Source organism: Ischnura elegans, chromosome 12, assembly GCF_921293095.1.
Source record: "Ischnura elegans chromosome 12, ioIscEleg1.1, whole genome shotgun sequence".
NCBI classification, from domain to species: domain Eukaryota; kingdom Metazoa; phylum Arthropoda; class Insecta; order Odonata; family Coenagrionidae; genus Ischnura; species Ischnura elegans.
The window spans coordinates 12,876,237-12,898,800 of NC_060257.1; the positions used below are offsets into that span (position 1 = coordinate 12,876,237).

The 22,564-nt window shown below is 37.3% G+C and overlaps 1 protein-coding gene across 1 annotated transcript; it reads right to left on the minus strand.

Moving 5' to 3' along the window:
* Positions 1–310: 310 nt before the first annotated feature.
* On the minus strand, positions 311–19,482 carry LOC124169254 (target of rapamycin complex subunit lst8). The gene is made up of 7 exons (XM_046547812.1): positions 19,088–19,482; positions 18,910–18,961; positions 18,505–18,667; positions 18,241–18,391; positions 16,390–16,592; positions 10,600–10,742; positions 311–1,582 (listed from the first exon to the last, which is right to left on the minus strand). Exons 1-7 carry the CDS (start codon positions 19,202–19,204, stop codon positions 1,461–1,463), a joined length of 951 nt encoding a protein of 316 aa, XP_046403768.1. The 5' UTR covers positions 19,205–19,482; the 3' UTR covers positions 311–1,460.
* Between the last annotated feature and the right edge of the window lie 3,082 nt (positions 19,483–22,564).

The following is a 22,564-nucleotide window of genomic DNA, read 5'->3' on the forward strand; positions in this document are numbered from 1 at the left end:
ATAAAAAATTATATTTTCCGAAATAAAAAAAACTTAAAAAACAGAAAGTGCCATTGGTCATGTCATATAGCTGTGACCAACGCTGTGCTATGAGAGGCCAAAAAAGTGACTCATTCTTCAGTCATAATGACCCAAACATTGAGAAGATGAAATACATGTTTCGGGCATTTTGACCGAAGAGGCAAACGTGTTAAATGCTAATAATATTTTGGATGGTATATTATGGTGTTTACTACGTGAGATTTGTTGTTTGTAAACATACTTGAATGGTATTTACTACCTGAGAAAAGGAGTCATAAAGAAAAATGCATAAGTTCAATCATGTATTCTAAACAATACTATACAAGAAAATCATGCTAATAACAGCACAAAAGGTACAAACATAAAAATCACCAGTGATGAAATATAATGGTCAAGAATGGTGACACTTAAGATTCCCAGCTTTGGCCATTTCAGATTGATCAGCTGTAGGTCCGCGGAGATTATGATATTTTCTATCTTAAATGGGTACAAAAAAGTAAAGCCAAAATGAGGGAAAAGAGCTATTATGAATAGCTTTTCTTAAAAAAAATCATAGATTTATATTCATAACTCACCCAAAACACCCTCGAATCGACTGCAAACCACATTGATAACATAATTACCATGAAATTAACACTAAGATACGTACCAGCTCAAATGGGTTAAGAAATTTTTTAAGAGCACTGATAATTTGCCAAATACTGAGAATAATTGAATGAGCCTTGCTTTGAGCAAGTATTTTTTTTTTGGTTTCTGACATTTTTGAAAATTCAAAATCTAATCACAATTACTTTTTGGAATTGAAAATTGGCAATAATGATACCTAATATCTAGATAAAAATATCTGGTCGCATAAAAACATCAGACCTGATTTTTTATCAGAAAAACTATCATAACACCCGACCAAAAGGAATGTTGCACAAATTGAATTCAAGTCTAATTTTTATCCCACTATTTAAGTCCATCGGACAATAATTCATCGCCAATTTCAAAACTTACATTGGACTCCCAATAAATTTAAATATCCTGATATTTCAGGTTATATCAATACATTGCCTAGATTCAATTTTATGATCCTCTAAACTGCTATACCATCCACTTATCTACAAGCTCATGCCATCATGTGCTCAACATCAATGAAGAACAGAAGTTTCGTCTTTTCTTTCTCGCACAAACAAGCCTATTTATAAATAAGCGGATGAAATGAAGAGTGAACAAATTCCAGCATGTTTATAATACTTTGAAATGAAAGGCATTATCTTGACACACCTATTCAAGAAAAGGCAACGAGAAGTAAGGCATCACTTTTTAAAAGCACTTTTCTATAATCCAGTCAAAAGTTCTTTCTGTATACACTCCCCACAAACTCGGACAGGCGAATTGATTGCACTGACACCACAAACAAACAAACAACTCACTGCTGACATGGAGCACAAACACTATTCCTTGAGGATTTCGTCTTTGAATGCCAATGCCGTAACAGCTCTCTGATGTCCATTGTACTCCCTCTCCACTGATCCTGTCTGCAAGTTCCACAACCGGGCTGCACCATCCGACGATGCTGGAGAAACAATGGAATGTTGCATTAAGTCACAAATAGAGCCAGACATGTACGACCCAAAATTAGATGAAAAAGGTTCATTGGGGTAAAACTAACAAAAAATTATAATTTTTGAAGGTGAAAAACACTTCTTAAGAGAAAAAAACTTACGAAGATTGAAAAAAAATTATGAAACTTTAAACGATGAACGGCAAAAAACCAGAAAAATTATTTAACAGTGAGACATTGAGTAAATATAATGGTAAATATTCAGGCTGAATAAAATAACAATTTGGATGAGACACTTTCAAGAAGTAAAACTAACCAAGAGGAAATAATATACAGCTATGCACTCTCGTTAAAAGGAAAAGCGAGACAAAATTTCACCAGAGAAACAATATTTTTGAATAAAGATAACATAAAAAGAGTTACATAGTACTGAAAAATTTACTTTTTCCAAGTCCAAATACAGTGCTTTATTAACTTACAAATTTTTAAGGAATTTGGTCTTCAATGAGAGGACGAAATGATGGGCTAATCATAAGAAAAGTTTACATTGTGGAGTGAATCAAAGTATGCTTAATTTTTATCTCTCTTACCACCCAGGAAAAAAACAAACTGTTGCCTAAATACACTGAAAGACATTTGTAGGTATACATAATAATTGTTTCTGTCATTGATATCAAAAAATCTCGCTAAGGGCAGCACTAACTAGCGAAGAAATTACAATTTTTGCAGTTAAATTTTGTATCGGACGACTTTTTCAAAAAAAATAAACTTAAAAAACAGCTAAAACAGTTACAATAAAACGTGGCCACATTCATTACCTTTCCAGATAAGCATGAACCCTCCCGTCATTGCATTCATAGTAAGCGTGTATTAAATTAAATATCAATCTTACGTCATGAAAAAATCTGAAATGTGTGGTAATTTTTTTTTCCTGGGAGGAATGATGCAAATAGTACAAAAAAATTCTTCTTTTCCTAAGGTCAAATACAGTTCTTACTGTACTCTCACATTTTTAACGAATTAGGTAAGCTATAAGTTAGCAAAATTATTTGCTACTGAAAAGAAAGGTTGACAAATTGGAGACATTCAAAGATTTATTAATTTTTATCTTCCTTACCACCCTCGAAAAAAACAAACTGTTATCTAAATACACTGAAAGACATTTGTGTGTATACATAATAATTGTTTCCCACATTGATATCAAAAAATCTACCCGACGGCAGCAATAAGTAGCGAAGAAAATACAATTTTTGCCATTAAATTTAGTATCGGACTGTACTTTGGCAAAATTAAACTTCAAAAACAGCTAAAACAGTTACAATAAAATGTTGATACATTCATTATCTTCCTATAAAAGCATGGACCATCTGCATTGCATTCATAGGTAGCATGCATTAAATTAAATATCAAACTTCTGTCATGAAAAAAATCTGATGTGTCTGTCAATTTCTTTTTTTCCCAAGAGGATCGATGAAACTAGTATAAAAAAATTAACTTTTTCTAAGGTCAAATACAATGCTTAATTTACTGATAAATTTTTAAGGAATTTAGTCAGCTATGAGTGGACAAAATGATGTGCTAATCATAAGAAAAGTTTACATTTAAAGAACAGCTAAAACAGTTACAATAAAATGTGGATACATTCAGTTATAAGATAAGTTATCTTTCTAAATAAGCATGAATAATCCACACTGCATTCATAGTTAGCGTGTATTATATTAAATATAAATTTCAGTCAGGAAAAAAATCTGAAGCGTTTGCCATTTTCTTTTTTTCCCAAGCGAATCGATGAAACTAGTACGAAAAATTTACTTTTTCAAAGGTCAAATACGTTGCTTAATTTACTTGCAAATTTTTAAGGAATTTGAAAATTTTACAATTTGCAGACCATCAAAGATTTAGAGATTTTTATCTCCCCTATTAGCTGCGAAAAAAACAGTTACATAAATACACTAAAAGACATTAGTTGGTAGCATAATAATTGTTTCCATCATTGCTGTCAAAAAATCTGCTGAGGGCAGCACTAAGTAGCAAAGAAAATACAATTTTTGCCATTAAATTTAGGTTTGGCTTTTTCACAAAAATTAACTTAACCCTTAACCGATGACGTGCGGTCTAAGAGTCCGCTGTGTTTCTAAAAATATGAATATTTTCAAAATTAATCTTTCAAAATAAATAAATATAATTCTCGTTAGCTTCATATTTTTGCGTAACAAGGACATCCCCCTCTTAAAATTTAACGTTATTGTTATTATAAATTCTGTCAATTTACGATTGAATTCTATTAGCGGTCTGTTAGACCGCAAGTCACTAAATTAGAAAAATCAATAATGGTAGTAATGGGGGAAATGATTCAAAAAGATGTTAAAAACAATTCTTAGTGATTTATTACGCATAAGAATAATTAATATTTTGTTAGGAAGTATCTTTTGTTGTACAAAGTGAATATTTAAGCACCTAATTTATCTAAAATTCATTACGTTTGAATAAATGACCACTCAAGTAGTTTCTGAAAGTGAACGCAAAACAAATGAAATGAGCCAAAGATAAAAATTCGTATACCCTTCCATAACACCGTTACTCAGAAACCTGGTTTGAAGGATTACATTACCTCACTAGGTAGGGATATTGAGCTTCTTGATTAATAGTCCCAGATTTTTAATGAGCAAATGTTACAATTGAATACGTTGGTACGATCAAAAAAATTAAAGGGCCTGATGATTTTGCATCATCTAATGGATGCATAATGGGCTCTTCATTTTACAGATTCTCGGAGAACAAAACTGTAGTCTTGTTCTCCGAGCGTATAAACATTTTTGCCGTTTGTAACATCCAATGTCCCCAAAATGTATAAGCCTGTTTGCTTAGTTTCATTTATACACTACAGGGTGAGTGATGATATAGTGTCAGGGAAACCAGTGGTAATTGCATTTTACAACGCAACGGTGGAGATCTCGTTAGAATTTAAAGATTTATTAATTTTTATCTCCTTACCACCAGTGAAAAAAAACCAACTGTTACCTAAATACACTGAAAGACATTTGTAGGTATACATAATAATTGTTTTGGTCATTGATATAAAAAAATCTTGCTGAGGGCAGCACAAAGTAGCGAAAAATAACAATTTTTGCCGTTAAATTTAGGTTCGGATGGCAATTTCATATAATAAACTTAGAAAAACAGCTAAAACAGTTATAATAAATGTGCCTACATTCATTACCCTTCTTAATATACAACAACCATTGTATTGCGTTCATAACTAGCGAGCATTAAATTAAAAAGCTAATGTCTGTCCAACAAAATCATAAGTGTAAGCCAATTTTTTTAATAATAATTATTTCCGTAGTCCATATCACCAAATTACACCAAGGGCAGCTCAAAGTATGTATTGAAAAAAATTCAATTTTTGCCCTTAAATTTTGGATCGGATGGTTTTTCTGCAAATGCACAGAAAATAACTACTGAAAAAATTACAAGAATGTGTTGCAAAATTCATTAGCTTTCATAATTTACAACAACTATCTGTATGGCATTCCCGTACCTGAATATCATAATAAAATCTAAAAGCCCATCCAAAAAAAAATTTTGCCATTTTAACATCACAACAATGGAGGGTGACAGAAACTTCCAGTTTTCGGAATTTTCCTCCAGCTCATATTGCCAAATTTTCAGCATCCCTGCTAATCTGGAAGTGGTCGGGAATCTATAGTGAGCGTATAACATGTCCTGTTGTAAATAATACGGAATATTTTGGACAAATTAATTAGCATTTACTAACGTCAAAACCTCCTCAAAGTGGGTATAATACAGTGGAACCTGTTTAGTACGTTTCTGAAGGGACCACAAAAAATGAACGTACTAACCAGGAAAACGTGCTAACGAGGAAAGTAAAAAATAGCAGTCGGGGTAATTGCAATCTGTGGAAAAGTCGTCACAATTACAATTACTATCGGTAGTTCTCGTAGGATCGCCTTCCTGAACTCTTTTCACCTTTAAAATAAAGAAAATGGGCGCTACATTGAAAAACAATACCATGTGAATAAAAAATCACAATGTTTCATAGATTTCCCGAAGACAATTACATGAAAACGGCGTCTTTCTCCCGTGATTTATCCCATATTTATTTATAGAAAGAGGACTAGTATAGCTAAGTCATTTCTTTTTTGTCACAGCATACTCGGAGAATATAAAAACAACCCTGAGTATGTCAATGGGTTGTTTTTAAACATCATAAAAATTGGACAAAATTATATTAACCTTAAATTACGGCAACAGCCGTACACATTCGCGCTTCTGGAATTAAGCCATATCGATTGTTACAGCGATCGATATATCGAATAATAACACGCAAGATTATTAGATTACGAGGTAATTACTAGAAGATTTTATATTATACAGTCGAAATTTATTTTTAAAATTTGTTTAATGTCGTCTGCTTTCGTGCCGAGATCAAGTATTTTTAAGCTAAGCTTCACGTGGAGATCCAGAGCATCGTCTGCTCCCGCAGCAGTAGTCAAATACGCACGTACCACGTAGCATTGACGTCGTGCAGTACTGCTTTAGATAAAGTGGGAATTGGATAAGACTCATTTCTTCATCATGATAACTCGTGCAATAGCAACAATTGTCCACTCGTGAAATTTGTGCGCAGTGGGCACTGCAGAGGCAATAGAAGGTGAGGAGCTCGGGGTGGGGAAAATTGCGGCTTCTCATTGGCTGCAGTTTTGCATAGTCAGACATTCCTGATGAATGGCCATATTTTATTATTCATCGCGTCATAACAATTGAGAAATGCATTTGGATAAATCACGGTCGAAGAAAGATATGTGGAATGAATGCAAGAATTTTAATGGCTATAATAATAAATAAAATCATGAATTCGGAGCTTTACGACCCTTAAGAAGATACTGGAGAACGATTTGCGGGTTGCGTCACGGCTAGCAATTGAGCGTACTAACCAGGAAAGCGCAATTTTTTCAAACGTACTAACCAAATACTTTTACCTGTATTTTGTTCCGATGGTACCGGGACCGAGAGAAATCGTCGTACTAAGGAGGAAAACGTACTAAGGAGGAACGTACTAACCAAGTTCCACTGTACATATATCATGTATGTCATACCCCGTTTACACTACAATCGTATCGACGTTGATCCGAATGCGCGTAACCTCAAAACATCGTGTAAACGTGCAGAGTTACCATCGTAGGTCTTAGTATGTACCTAACAGTGCATAACTTACGATGGTTAGCGCTAGTGCGCCTAGAAAAAATAGGAAATGAAGATCGATGCATACACCATTCTTTCGCGCCGTCGCAATCTTGATACAATAATTGATGTTTCATAAATAATTCTAATACATCAAAGATATATGGCAATGATTGAAGACATTATAGAGCAGGTAATGGAAGGATGTAAGGGGAAAGTTTTTTCTGCTGTTATATTTAGCAAATGATATCAGATATTCTATACTATACTATTTTCATGTATTTCTTTATTTTACAGGCCATGATTGCAAAAGTTGACCTTTTTGATTATTTTATTACTCTGAAAATTTCATTCATCTAGCTTGAACTGTTGCTAAGTAATTCAAGATCGCATGCTCCACAAAATAAATTAAGACAATGATTATTCACGTGCAGGATATTTTTCGGAATTTTATTATGAATTAACCAAGAAGGTTACGGGAAAAGCAGGGTAGATTGACAGTTGTTCTTGAATATTCCAAATATAACAGAAAATTCAAAGTGGCATATTCAATATGGTGTTCACATTAAGTATGTTAATGATGATGTTATGATAACTAATGATAAGGGCACTCCAAAAGAATGTACCCAAATAGGCAAACCATCTTGCTCTGGGTTAAACTATATGATTGGTTAGAAGTAGTCTTCAAAATTGTCTGCTCCGACAATGTTGCAAGCAATAAAATATTTTTCTGACACAATTTTACTTAATCAATCAATGGATACGTTCACTACCTTTACATGAGCTCTACACACATTAATCAGGTGATAAACTTCTTCATTTTTACACTAACCATGTCATAACACTACCTATAGCTTTAAGGCTGGACTGGCACAAAAGATTTTTTTCCAAAAGTCAAACCTTAAAAATTGTGGAGGGACTTCATTTCAGAGGGGCTATATTCGAAGGAATAAGGTGCCATCAAATCATACCATTTTTTTAAATATACCATTAAAATAAATGCTCAAAATTTTGCACATTCAAGTGTTCAACTACAAAAAGCATGGATAACTCACAAAAAAAAAAACTGAAACTAAAACCACCATTGAGAATTAGGTACAAAATGGCCTATTAAAAAAGTCTACATCCATTTTTAAAGTTATGTCATAACAGTTAGCACGCATGATTGTGGTGAATGATACACATTAATCAATCAAATTGTTGGAAACCATGCTATCTGCACTGTACCAAATACAGCAGATTCCCTATTATCCCCCTGCAGTTTATCCTGGTTGCGGATAATCCGTGCATGAGTTCAGGGTACTACGAAGTTTTCAGCGATCTTTATGAAAAAATAAAATCAAATGCAAAAGCACCAAGATATTTACATTTTTATAAAAATGCAATGCTACACCAGGCTAAATATTTCCATCAGTGCTAAATATAAAATTACGGCTAAATACTTCCCATCTTTACTCATTCAGCTCAGAGCACATCAATTGACATGGTCCCATCCAAGCCGGTCGGATGGCTGGAGCCTTTCTCCACCTCTGTACATGGCTAATATCCACTTCCAAGTCTTCCAATCATGTGCATGTGTGACAGTTGTGCTGCGGGTTAAGCTGTGGGTCTAGGTTCGTCATGATAAACTATTGGGCGTCAATACGGGATGCTGAGCAAGGGAGAAATTATTCCGCCCGTACTCGGGCTTATACCAACTCCCCTTTAGGGGAATACGATTCCCTCAGTATATTGGGAGGATCGCACTAGCGATCAAACCACTCCCCTTTCCATCACCGGGAACAAAGGGGAAGGGAACCGGGATAAAAAAAAACTAAGGTATAGACTGGCCTTTCACCAAACAGAATGGGCTTACTGGAAGCGAGAATCTGAACAGCAGGTCACTCGCCAAAAATAAAGCCACACAATCGAAAATTAAAAACTCACTGACTTGGGCAATCTTCGCCCTCGGGTCTCCTTCAAACGACTGCCTTGCTTACTGCCTCACCGGCTTACCTCCTCTCTACCGCTCGGTACACCACCACCGCGGTCGGGGGTGGAATATAATGAGGACAAAAGAAGAGCGGCGAGCGCAGTAGCATTGCGTTGGTAGCATTGCCGTCACACATGGCCTTCAGCAAGCTTCCCTCCTTCAACCCGTGAGCGGCGTTTGTAAATAGCAGTATTTGAATGGAAGTTATGGTGCCAAAACCTTTCTCCATTTTTCTTTCTTATTTTATCAGCTGATTCTGACGACGTTCATGAAAATCAGGCCCACATTAAAGTGGAATTATTTTATCTACTTGCTCATAAGGCATGTTTCCAGTTTACTTGGTCACCTGCTCTAGCATTGTAGAAAACGATCAGCGGCGGGAAGAAAACTTGATTAATTTTTAGAAGATTCTTCAATGGTTAATCATTCGTAAAATCAGAGAAATGCTACCTGTAATTGTATATTATATATTGCACATGCGCAACTATTGCCATGGACTAGCATGCGATTGAATACGGCCCAAGGGAACCGGAGATTTCGTCGTACTCGGGCATGTTTACGGGAGGGAATAGTAGAAGTGAAAGCAGTGGGGAAAGTGGAAATAAAAAATAGCATGAGCAAAAGCCAGGCGTAGATAATTTGCCTTAAGTCCTAGTTCCTTATAAACGCTACTGCTTGATGGCGTAATTGCGCGCTCGTTGCCTTCATGGGCTCCTCTTTTCCAAACATTGCGGTGCGGGTTTGGGCTCAGTGGTTACGGATCTCCGTCCCACAGCAGTTGCATCCCGGGCAACGGTGCGAGACGCAACTACTCGGCATGGTGCCCGTCAAGTTGGTATCTGACATTGCGCAGTGGTTTCAAAGCTTTCATGCAAACCACTTTTTGGAATCTGTGACATCGCAGCCACGGGTGTGTGGTTTTCGGAAAACTGGTATTACTTGTAGCAGTAGGAATACGAGTACAATCACGTTATCACAGCCAACAAGACTGCGGTTGGGAAGAGAAAGCTCCTGATCATTCCGGAAATCAATCTAAAATGACAGACAATGTGCACAAGTAACAATACAATGTTTGATTTACGTAAATTATGAAATTCACATGAAATTTTGGATTATATGCGTTTTCTGATTATTCGTGCCATCTCTCCCTGAATCATCAATCTTTATTGATATTAATTTAGAGAACAATGCAATAGATTTTACGTACAAAATGAACATTTGGTTCATAAGATTGGTTCTGGAACGTAATATCTATTGAAGATCTGGAAGATTTTGTATGTTCAACACTAAGCTGTGTACATTATAAAGAAACGGAAAAACTACAATCCTCAGATAAGGGCTAAACTACAAACAATGGGTTGTATTTCACAAGTTCATTTGTCATTCATTTTATATTTCTTGTATTGCGTAAATAATTCAATTCAAAACGATCTCTCTAAGTTTATTTTATCATTGTTGCTAAGACAACATAAAGTATTGTTGAAGGTAAAGATCATACTCTCCATCTATTTCTTCCGTTTAAATGGCATTGTGAGTGTTTTTATCAACAATAGAACGGCAAGTAAGAATAGAATGTTTGATTTACCTAATTTATGAAATTCACATGAAATTTTGGATTATATGTGTTTTCTGATTAGTCGTGCCATCTCTCCCCGCCCAGATAATCAGGAGTGTACCGTATGTCATTGTTGGCATTGCTAAGGCATTGAACTTCACAAGCAATGAATGAATTAAACAAGAAATCACTGCAGCCTTGTCCTCAATGAGTTCACAGAGTTTCAAAGGAGACCTAAAAAACTATTTGAGTGTGACCATGATGTTTACGTCTTCAATGCACACATATGCACATTACCTGTGAGGAGATACTGAGAATCAGCACTGAATGCAGCATCCCACACCCAGCGCTGTGAGTCGCAGTGGAGCTCCTGCTGTAGGGTGAAGTCTGCCGTTGACCAAACACGAGCCGTCTGGTCAGCTGACGTTGTCACCAGGAGCCTTGGGAGAGAAATTTTCACCGTATTTTCATACATAAACTTTGATATTGCACATAAGTAGCAATAATTTTTTGCAATGCAGGTCTCTGCCTATTAAATTCATATATACAGTAAACTCTCGATTATACGAAGCAGGATTTTACGAAGTTTTCGATTATACGAAGTGATAGTGCGGTCCCGGCGAAAAGCCTATGGTAAATACATGGTGCTATTCGATTATACGAAGTTTCGATTTTACGAAATTTTTTGAATTCACGAACCCCGGATCGGTCCCCAGGAGCGAAAGGCATTCGTTTATACGAAATATTTGTCAACAAAACTAGTTACGCCGGCGTATGTAGCTAAAAAAAATCAGCGCTTCCAACTGTGGTTCATCAAAAGTGTGAAATCGTAAATGATAATGTAACTTTGGAGAGAAAGTGTTCGCCTAAAACCTCACGGTGGGAAATTAGGGGAAGTAGGAGTTAAGTAAAATATCGCGACTGACATAATGCCTCTATTTACGTGCCTATTCGTAAACATCGCATCGACAATACTTCGTAGTTTAACATGTCAAGAAGGTCGCGCGGGGTATTTCGTACACTCCTAATTAACCCTTTGCACTGCTGTGAACGTACCTTGTACGTTCGCAAGGCAGGCTGCTGTGAACGTACTTCGAAGACTATTTGACTACTTTTCGCCGAAGCACTTCGAAGGGTCCCTAATCCGGGACCCTTTCCTCGACGAGCTCATCCTCACTGGCCCCTCTCTTCGACCCTCCGAGCCTTTCTCCCCTAAAGTGACCGCTCTGACTGCATTTTGAAAATCTATCAATCAATGCCATCATCAAAAATAATTGTTTGCATCGCACTCCTGCCAATCAGGCTTTCAAGTACGTCTCTGAACCGTGTTTCTGCGATGAGAAATAACGATTTCGTTAACTTTGCTAAAATGGCAAAGTTAATACAATTGCCATTTTTCATTGCAGGAACACGGTTCAAAGACGTACTTTATTTCCTCCAGTACAATCGCAAATTGCTGGAAATCGGGTGGATTCCCTTTGATAGCGCATCATGAGGATGTTCTCGAGGTTGGTAATTGATACAACTTGCCTACTAGAAATTCTACTGCTATAATATCGCGGCTATAGTTGATTCGTTACGTTATACCTTCAGGAAGCTGCAGCGGATAAAATCACGGAGGGTATTAGAGGCTTAAAAGATGATTTTGAAAAATTCTTGGAAAAAGCAGGAAGAGCACAGCGCGCAACATCAAATGATTAATATGCCATTGACGATGATCTCCGGGCTTGCGACAATGGGACGCCGGTACATACGTCGGAAGAAGCAGCGGCCGGGACTAGTCAGAATAGCAGTGACGACGAAGATGAAAGTGAGGAAGTAATTTCACCAAATAATAAAGAAGTACAAGCTGCCCTCCAAACATTAAGATATTTTTATCTGGCTAACGAGTTAGTTCCCCAATTTCATTCCCATTTATGCAAGTGAGAAACCATGGTGGAAGCGGCGATGGAGAAGGGCAAAAAGAAAAAAAATAACAGATTTTTTTAGTAGTATCTTTTCGTGTATACAATAGCCTTCCTGAGTAAACAACTTAAATATCTTAAGTATTGGGTTCTATTAACGACAAACTTATTTTTCAGGCTACTCGTAATGAAGACGCACTTCTAACTCTAACCATGAACTTTCTTCTCGCGCGTCTCCCCGTTTTCCCATGCCGAGAGATCTTTCTTTCCGAAGTCTTTGTTTACTTCCTCCCGCGGCCTTCTGCTGATCTTGCTGACACCCACCTTACGCATCCCAAACCCCTCCTTCCCCAGCATTTCCCATTCATCCCCCCCCCCTAAGGTTACGGAGCTTGAGTGCGTCGTAGAAAAATACGCCCCCCAAAAGTAGACTGAGGCAGAGCTGAAAGCCCTTTCCCCACCCTTCTTTCTCCTGCCACCATACGCTGACCGCTTCCCAGGCAATCCCCCTCCCACTCTTATTCACCCCACCCACTGGGAACGTTCCCCGACTGTGGAGAAGGGCATAGTTCATATTTACCTGCAACGGGGGTAAGTTATTAACCGGAGAGAGGCTGAAGAAGTATCTTCCACTGTCGGGGAAATGGTGCCGCGCTTATAATTGTCTCTTTTCTTCTCTGCTGGCGTTCCAATTGAAATTATTTCCTTTGCTCTTTCCTCACTATATTTATTTACGATTATGGCGCGACTATTTTTAGTGCTAAAGCTTAGAAAATATTTTCTCTACGTCAATGATTCTTTGCATAACTTTCAATACGGCGGAGAAAGGGACACAAAAACTAAATGAGGTGAATGTACAGGTTTTTGCGTGTCATTTTTGGGAATTCACGCAAGTGAACCAATACTTCACACACGTTGAGAAATGATGAAACATCTCTTGTAGGAAAACAATCAATGCGAATAATAACGTTTCTCTCTTTATTTCTCCGATAATGGAAGATGTTTCTCCTGTCGTTTTCCGGTTGGAACCTTGCTCCTGTCGGCATAAAAGAAGAGAGAAATAATTCTTCGTTAAAACTTTCGCGGGTGCTCGTCATGTTGAATTAAAACTTTTGGGCTATGTCGCCGCGTCAGATTTTGGGTGGCCCCAACGTTTCCCGACCGATGCTGGTCTGGAAAGATTCCCTTGAGAAAGCGACCAGCATCGGTCGGGAAACGTTGGGGCCACCCAAAATCTGACGCGGCGACATAGCCCAAAAGTTTTTATTCAACAAGAGAGAAATACTATATGAACATAGCACTTCGCACCCGGTATGAAGAATATGGTCCTGATGAAGAATAAAGTCTTTCGTAGCAATGTCTGCTAAGATGACGGAGCACAGTATCCGGTCAGAGAACTCAAACAGAATTTACTTCAAATATTCGCCAGAAGATAACCATATCCTACGTAATTTACGATCGTAACTGAATGTCAATGAATATAACTAATGGAAAAGATAGCACATTCAACTGAAAATACGGAGTAACTCGAAATATTAACTTACGAAGGTTATTTTGGAAACGGGTGGAGGCCCTCGTTTTTCTTTTTTTTCTCGTCACTGAGCGATAGAGGGCGACATAAATGGCGGTTAGGCCGGCTGCCGCTAAAATTCCGTGGGTGCTGGAAACAAATATATATCTTACGCGAACTTAATAGTTGTTATTCGCTCCTAACCACAAATTTATAACATTAAATTCTTATAATAAATTTTGCAATTCATTATTTGATTACGTTTTCTAAACTGGTCGGGAATTTCTTAAGCGATCGTTGATGTTGAAGTATGAACGAGAAATGAGAATTTTATGCTGGTATAATTATTTAACGATTTTTCACAGCATAAATCGATAACAAAAAGCCTTTTCTATGAATAATACCGAGAATAACCACCGAAAACATTTAAATAAGACCACTAAAGACAAAAAACGGCGGAAGAAACAAAAGCGAACATTTTTTCGTGACTTATGAAAAAGGTTTGAATTTACGAAACTCGATTTTACGAAGTGCCAATTTTCCGGTCCCACTGACTTCGTAAAATCAAGAGTTTACTGTATACTTGTATAATCTCCAAAAATTTTGGCTATGCAACAGCAACTAATATCACACTAGCAAAGAATGGAGAGGAAAGAAACAAATGCCAACCTTAACTTAAAAATTAAGAAACTGTAAGCACTCGTCTTAATTCGGGTAAGACACCATAAAGGAATTAGTCAGGATTTGTATTTAAAAATTTTTTCCAAAAATCATACGTTAAAACAGGAGTGGGATGAGTAGAATGTATACCTTGATATTTAAGAGCGGCAGATGTACCAGTAAGTGAAAAGATTTACACTGAGAAGAACATCCTTATTCAAGTGCTGTCAAGCAATCACATGTAATATTTCATTACGAAAGATTGCTTTCTGATAAGTAAGTAACATAAGAAAATAAGCTTAGATCAGTGAAAATACCCTCATCTTTCCGACAAACACACTTTCCCCTATTAGAGTAACACTTACAATTAGGCTAGTGTATTTCACATGAGCAGATCACAGGGTTTTCTATTCTTTTGCTGGGAAACATGGCATGGCCAAATCAATTCAACAAATACACATGAGCTCCCCAAAAAGGCAGAAATAAATAAAAGCATTTTAGCTGCTAATCTATCTGGACAGAAATAAATGAATAGGGTCCCATATTGATCAGGTCAGGGAACTAATTGGGCAAATCACAAAAGTAAAGGGAACTCCCGACAAAATTTATACTCAAGCTGACTTGCTGAATGCTTGGTTGGCAGGGGAGGAAGAGAATTGGAATCATAGATAGAGTATAAGGGAATGGGCTTTATTGTGTACTGCAGAAAAGAATAAGTCCATGGTAAGAGTGGATATGCCAGGAATTATCTGTAAAGCTATCTTAACCAGTAGAATATATAAGTAATTTGCCGGCCTCGGTGGCGATGGGATTAACTCCTCGCCTGCCAAACCGAAGGTTGCGAGTTCGAGTCCCGCCTGGGTAGGTTGGCCCTACCCAGGGAATGGTTTTGTGTAGGGATGAGTTGATTCCAAATGTCGATTCTCAATTCCACCGATTCTTGGGCACGGAATCGGAATCGATTGCCTAAAGTCGATTCCGATTCCATCGATTCCAGGAAGATAAATTTTTTGAGCATAGACTATAAGCTTGGGGCATAAAGGCCGCCACACGCCTAAGCGGCCGCGGTATCAGCCTTGCCCGTGCGGAGAATACGCCCGGCACACGGGAGCTGCGACGAATATACCTAAGCGGCCTCGGAAACATGAAAATGTTGGCAAGAGCGACAAACCGACAAACCCTGAAATGGCATGTGTTTATGAGTAACTCTTAGAGAAAAAAATTGGAAACCACGGGATTGGGAAGCAATGCATGCGTTTTTCGTACTTTTAGTAACCGCTGGTCACGGCAAATCAAATTACTGCGATTATGAATCACCATCGGAGAATTCATCTCGACCACCAATTTTAGATCGAAATATATATTTTTTATTTTCGAATGATATTTGAAGTCTTATGATAATAAAAACGTGCAGAGAGCAAGTTTTCCTGTGAAAAAAGTTTATTATATATACACACAGAGAGCGGGTTTTTTTATATAGCTTTTTTCATGGACTAACACTCATCTGCATCAATAATAAAAATTTAGACACATTCGCATTTGTACAGCCCAGTTTCATCAATGCAACCCTTGAGAAAGTTGGTACTTGCTTGGCATAAGCCGCCGCAGCCTCCGGGCGGACTCGACAGGTTGCGTTCGGCCGCCACCATGCACCCGCCAGGCTGCTCTGGTATGTACGGACGCAATGAACGCTACATCATTGATTAGCCACCGCGGCTATTGTTATTTTATTCCATTCAATTCTTAAATTTTAATGACAGCAATGCTACAGATAAATCAATATCCCACCTGTTAGAAGGAGTAAGAATCGATGGAATCGGAATCGAGAATCGATATGAAGGAATCGGAATCGACTCATCCCTAGTTTTATGTGACTGTAGTTGTTATATGTTATTTCCCCCGATGTAAAAGGCCTTTCATGAGATGTTTTTGGGGAGATGAAAATAAATAAATAATACTAACAACACTGGTATTATACACAATAAATCGCAGTACGTAATTGGTGATGCTCACGTGGAATCTGGGCTAAATGCACAGCACAGGGCCTGCCTCTTGTGGGCCTCAAGCCGGTGCCGTGGGTTTAGCTTCGTGGGCTCCTCCCCACTGCCCCCCGACAGGGCCCACACATAACAGCGGCCCCTGTTGTTCACCGCAGCCATGTGCCAGCCCCCTGCATCCACGGCCAAACCTTCCACTGATGCTTCTGCCTCAGGAATCTGCAAACACACAGAGAAGAGTAGAAACTAGTGATGTGTTCAAAATACCATTTTGGGTCAGGAAGTGCAATTAAAACAAGTAAGGTTGAACACCGGGAAAGTATCTTGTCATGTTACCTTCCCATGATTGATTGGTGACAATATGAGATGACAACAGTTGTGGTGTAGGGCCATAGGCACCCACACACAATCTCAAAAGGGCAAAATTTTTGTTCTCTCTTGAAAAAATCCACACAATCACTTCCTTATACACAATTTTTTTCCCATTATTTCTATGTTATGAATTTCACTATTTGTGCATTCCACAAAGGGTAAATACCAACATTTAAAAAGAGGGTTTTCAAAATTCTGTCAGTTGCGACCTAAATGGTGTGTTGGCAGGCTCCTCTGGAAACCTATCTGTATGTATCTGTGTTATCCATCAGAATGTATCACTTCTTCACCATGCATGCTCCATAGAGGAGACCTACAACAACCTATTTGATTACTTTTTATGCTCCAAAGATAACAGGGATTGCATATATATTTAGGGATGGTATATTTTTCATTCAAATAAAACAATCTGCACATAAATTATGCTTTGACTTATGCACTTATTATGTACTAGATTTATATCATGAATATTTGCTCAGACAGAAAACAGTTAACACAAGCATCTCATCACACTTAAAGGAAGACCCAAAACCGACTACCTGACTCGTGAAAAGGGATTTTTTTTACATAAAAACTTTTTTAGCAACACAGCAAGCAAAAAGCCATGAATTTTATTTTTACAGGTGGTGGGTCATGCCTTAAAGAATAAAGTTTTAACTTTAAAGAATTTTCAACATCCCTTAGGATATATTTCAATTAGTATTTGTAATCCTCATGACTTCTACAGTAAACCTGAAAATTTTTATAAGAATTGGATGAAAAGTATGGGGTAGACAAATTATTTCCCTCTGAAGGTACAAGTGCCTCTGCATTCGTTGAAAAACTGCAGTTTTACACAATTCAAATAGTCATGTAAAAAAACTAGCGCAGATAACCAAGAAATATTTTGCAATGTTTCATTCAAACATGAAAGTATGAAAATTGCCAAGTTTCATCAAAATCCAAGATGATGGGTGCCATGCCTGGATGAACTGACATGGAATGACCCGAAGGCACCAGCAATAAACACCTGATGAACATGTGATAAGGCTGATGGAATTCCCTTCAGAATGGTGACAGATTCTTCTGCTGGGAAATAGGCAGTGACATCAAAAGAACAAATCTAGCTGTGCTCCCAAAAAGGCAAACCTCGCAGCCATGCCAAAAAAAACCTTTGATTCTAAATTCCTCCATAAAAGCAATGGAGCCTTGATATGACTTCAAACATTATGTTAGTTTACTCAGACCTAAAATTACAAATCATTAACAGAAGTTGATAGAGGGATGAAAAAGAAAAAAAAAGTCAAAAGCACCTCACCCACTTTTCAGGAGTTGATTAGATCATTAGTTTTTCTGCTTATAACCAGAAGCAGAGTTCAGTGAAGAAAGGCTCACTAGAGAGTAAACACTAATGATCCATGAGAGGCTTATCTGGTTTCTTTTGATTCATATTTCTAGATTGAAGAAGGTAGGTAGCTGTGGTTATCTCTAAACACCAAAAAATAAATTTAATTACCAATTGTTCATTGTGGTCAGTTTTTAGATCCCATAAATGAATGACACCACTCTGATCACCAACGATTAACTCCGCCTGATTTGGATGTAAACAAACACAGTTTACGGGCGCCGAGACTTGGAATATCCTCTGGCACTGAAGGTTTCGGGATCTGAAGAAAGATGGCACAAAATGGTCAGGCCAAGGAATAGTAATTTTCCTAACATTCGTAACAATTTTCGTAACAAGTGAACACGAAAATGGAAAATATATCACAAAGCCAACCTTAAATCCCATATTCTAGCACTGCAATCCTCCCCACCGGTAAACATCCACTTCCCTTCTTCTTGGAAGCCGACAGCGGTAACATTCCGAGACAACCCCTCATAGTTCAGCACCGGACTAGGATTGCTGGATGTTACATCGTACAAACGTATATGCTGATAACCTGTAATTTAATCATCAATAAACCACTGCACTTTTGTCCTCACTTATAACGATAAAGAGGGAATGGAAAACCCAATAACAATAGATAAATGGAATCATAATATAACTTCTAGAACTAAGAAATTAATCATGTGGCGAGCCATATCCTCATCACGGCAAAAGATATTATACTAAATACGCACGTAGGCTTACGGAATTTAGGATGGGGTGCTAAACTACAGAGCTACAGAGGAAACTACCAACCTGCAGCAGCTATCAGTTGTTTGTCAGGAGTAATTTCCAGAGCATTTACTTGCTGTTGTCAACCGTTAAGGTAAATCCAATAAGAATTTTCCCAGGGCAGTATAAGTCATCTATTAAAAGATCTCACATAAAAATATACAATGCATGCAAAATACAATAAATAACACTAGAAGGATACAGAATCCGTATGCGGCGCTGTTCGGGTGCATACACCTGTATGAGCTTGCCATAGTTTTATCGTGTGGTCATAACCTCCTGTGGCTAAAATGACTTGATCACCAGTTTCATTCGTCATCGAATACAACAATTAATATCACAATAATCGACGACACGACACCTTAAGCGATGCAAAAGACAAAATATATCATATCAATGTGATCAGCCATTCGATTTTATCTAACGCCGCTACCAGCTGACTCGCATCTATTTGAGGTATCACTTATGATATCAAAAATCAATCTTCAAACATAAGCAGACAAATTATCTCTCGGAGAAATTCTAAATAAATATTCCACCAAAGACAGCTTCTACTAGAGCAAACAAAACAGCATTTCAACAGATTTTCACATAGCAATTGTTTCATGCGGCTACCCCAGCGCCAAGACAGTGGTAATTGTAGGGACTAATAAATGTGGGAGATTCATATGCCAACCAACCAATTTAGGAACCAACACGATGCACAAATAAAATCTTTTGGATCATATCAATATAATTCCACATTATCTCACATGGAAAAACTTAAATAAACTAAGTAAAAAAATTTCCAGTATAAAAATGTGTAGCTATATGTGAACTTACTATATGGCTTAAAACCTTTTTTATCTATTGAGTAAAAGAAAAGAAAAATGGTAGCCATGCAAAGAGAAATATCTCAAATTGGGTAGACCCTGAATAAATTATGCGTAGGTCAAGAGTTACCAATTTTTTTACCATTACCCCAAATTAGAACAATCGGAAAATTTGTTTCTCCCTCCCATTGAAAATAGGAGGTCAGTAAAAATATTGTGACTGACACAATTTCCCTATTTACACACATACTCGTAAACATATCGTGTTGACTATACTTTGTAGTTTAACAAATGAGGAAGGGTATTTATTACTCTCCCACTTTAACCCCACATAATTGATTCATACCAAGAGAATGCTACAAGTCCATAAAATTGCTCATATTTCAATGTTCTTGTCAGTAAATAAGCGACCTCAAGACACCACTTTTCAAATCAACAGTTGGAAGTATGAGGAAGGAAGAGAATTAAGATAGAGGAAATATTTTTCATTTTAGAGACAACATTACGTTTTGGAGGGGGGAAAGGCCGCGGAAAATACTGCAGTTGTATGGAAAATTGGACGGCACATATGTGCTGTCCAATTTGTGCCATATGGCACTAAAATGGCCATGCCACGTTTTTAGCAAAATCGTTATTTTTCATCGCAGAAACACAGTTCAAAGATGTACTTGATTGCTTGATTGGCAGGAGTGCGATCGCATTGATTGATAGATTTTCAAAATGCAGTCAGAGCGGTCACTTTTGGGGAGGGGGGCCCCCCCGCTCGGAGGGTCGAAGAGAGAGGCCAGTGAGGGTGAGCTCATCGAGGAATGGGTCGCGGATTAGCGACCCTTCGGAGTGCTTCGGCGAAAGTGCTGAGGCACAAGGCAGGGGGGAATAAAAAGGACATTCACAGCAGCCTGCCATGCGAACGTACCAGGTATGCTCACAGCAGTGAAAGGGTTAAAAGCATAAATTCAATAAGAAAGAGGATTTTAAAAATTATATCTTCACCCTTAACCAGTGACGTGAAATATTTGTTACACTACCAGTGACGCAGTCTTGGAGACCGCAATAAATCAAAAATTCATAAAATGTTGCAACGCCATTGTTATTGTTTTGTTTAATTTTTGTTTGAATGCTTAACTATTCTTAAACATATATTAAAATTTTTACACTCCCAATACGAACCAATTTGTCATTAAAAATTGTGATTTGAAGCAGGCTCAAAAAACTGATGCCTAAAACACTTGAGTTATAATTATTCTATTTATGCATCAATATGTCGCCAGATTAAAAAAAAGCCTTAAATGTTAAAGTTGGAAGGCTAAGTAGTAATAAGTAGCTATGAAATTTATCCAGCTTATTCCTTTCTTGATGCTTTCCTATGCTATAGTGACGTACGGTCTCACAGACCGCTAATCGAATTGAAATTCAAATTTACAAAATTTAATAAAAGGAACATTAATTTTTAAGAGTGGGATGTCCTTGTAATGCAAAAATATGAAGCTAACGAGAATTATAGATATTTTGAAATATTAATATTGAAAATATTCATAACTTTAGAAATGCAGCGGTCTCTCAGACCGCACGTCACCGGTTAAGGGTTAAATGACCACTGAAAATGTTAAACAAGGCCACTAGAGACAAAAAAAGGGCGGTGGGAACAAAAGCAAACATTTTTTCGTGACTTATTAAAAAGGTTTGAAATTAAGAAACTCAATATTATGAAGTGCCTATTTTCCGGTCCCACTGACTTCGTACAATCGAGAGTTTACTGTACAACACATATTGGGGATCTTCCATTTCAAACATAACGAGAAACATTCATGAATGGAGGCATCATCAGACCATATATAGGTTTGGAAAAAATAATGCTTTTATACAGTAGAGTTAACAATGCTGATATATATATTTCTTATAATTATTAAAGCAGTATCTTTACAAGACAGGAATTAACGCATTTTATTTAACAAGCATTGAATCTTACAACTAGAATAATTCCATGGTGTTTGTTTTGACACTGTTTGATAAGAAAATAATTTGTGGCAAAGTAATGAAGCACTTTCCATCTTTTCAGCTGCAAAAAATGGGTCAATAAACCCCCAGAATATGAACCTCTAAAATTTCACTTTGCTAGTGCTGACCTTTAGCAGGTCGTGAGAATTTTAGAATTATATCAGTCATTACATTTGAGCACTTTAAGTTACAATGCAAGAGGGGCACTTGTGGATTTTTTTCTACCCTTAATCCCAATATTTATATATAAGTATATATACATAAACATATCTTCATATATCACAATGTCAATAAATATAAAAACAGAACTTCTCACAACAGGTGGATTCATAAGACTCGTTTTGTTATTTTCATAAAATAATCATCTGCACGAGTCAAACTATACACGGTTCCACATATCTTTGTTGGTGTGAGGGTGGGGTCCAAGCAAGTATGGTAAGGGGTTAAGTTCCATGGAACATGACTTTCCCATATCAAATCAGAAGGTTGCAGACATGGTTAAAGGCCTTAAAAATTTAGTCCCTCATCATGTTTAGTTTGTGAGTCTACATTCTGTGGTGCCAAACCTAACATTTTACATAGGTGACCATACCTTGGCCATTTTCCATCTAACATGGAAAGTTATCCTAAGTATCACTACCAGTTCAAACTTAGCAGAGCAATAGAAAGCAAACATGTACTCTTGCCAAAGCATTCAATGGGCCTTAGTTTCTGAGATATTATTTTTTGATAGAACTAGTATATGCACGAAACCGCAGATACAACAATACTGCCCTATAATGCGAATATAGCAAACCTGCTGCACTCTTTCTCATGCCTAGCAACTGAGTAGATGAGTCTCCATAGATGTGAATGAGGTTGAATAAATC

What these genes read in the sequence shown, in the direction of transcription:
- LOC124169254 (XM_046547812.1), bottom strand. Translation starts at nt 19,204, where the DNA reads ATGACGAATGAAACTGGTGATCAAGTCATTTTAGCCACAGGAGGTTAT. An exon ending in CAGCGCCGCATACGGATTCT is followed by an intron (nt 18,962 to 19,087) that starts GTATCCTTCTAG and finishes GGTTGACAACAG; the next exon opens with CAAGTAAATGCTCTGGAAAT. An exon ending in GCATTTAGCCCAGATTCCAC is followed by an intron (nt 10,743 to 16,389) that starts GTGAGCATCACC and finishes TTCTCTCCCAAG; the next exon opens with GCTCCTGGTGACAACGTCAG.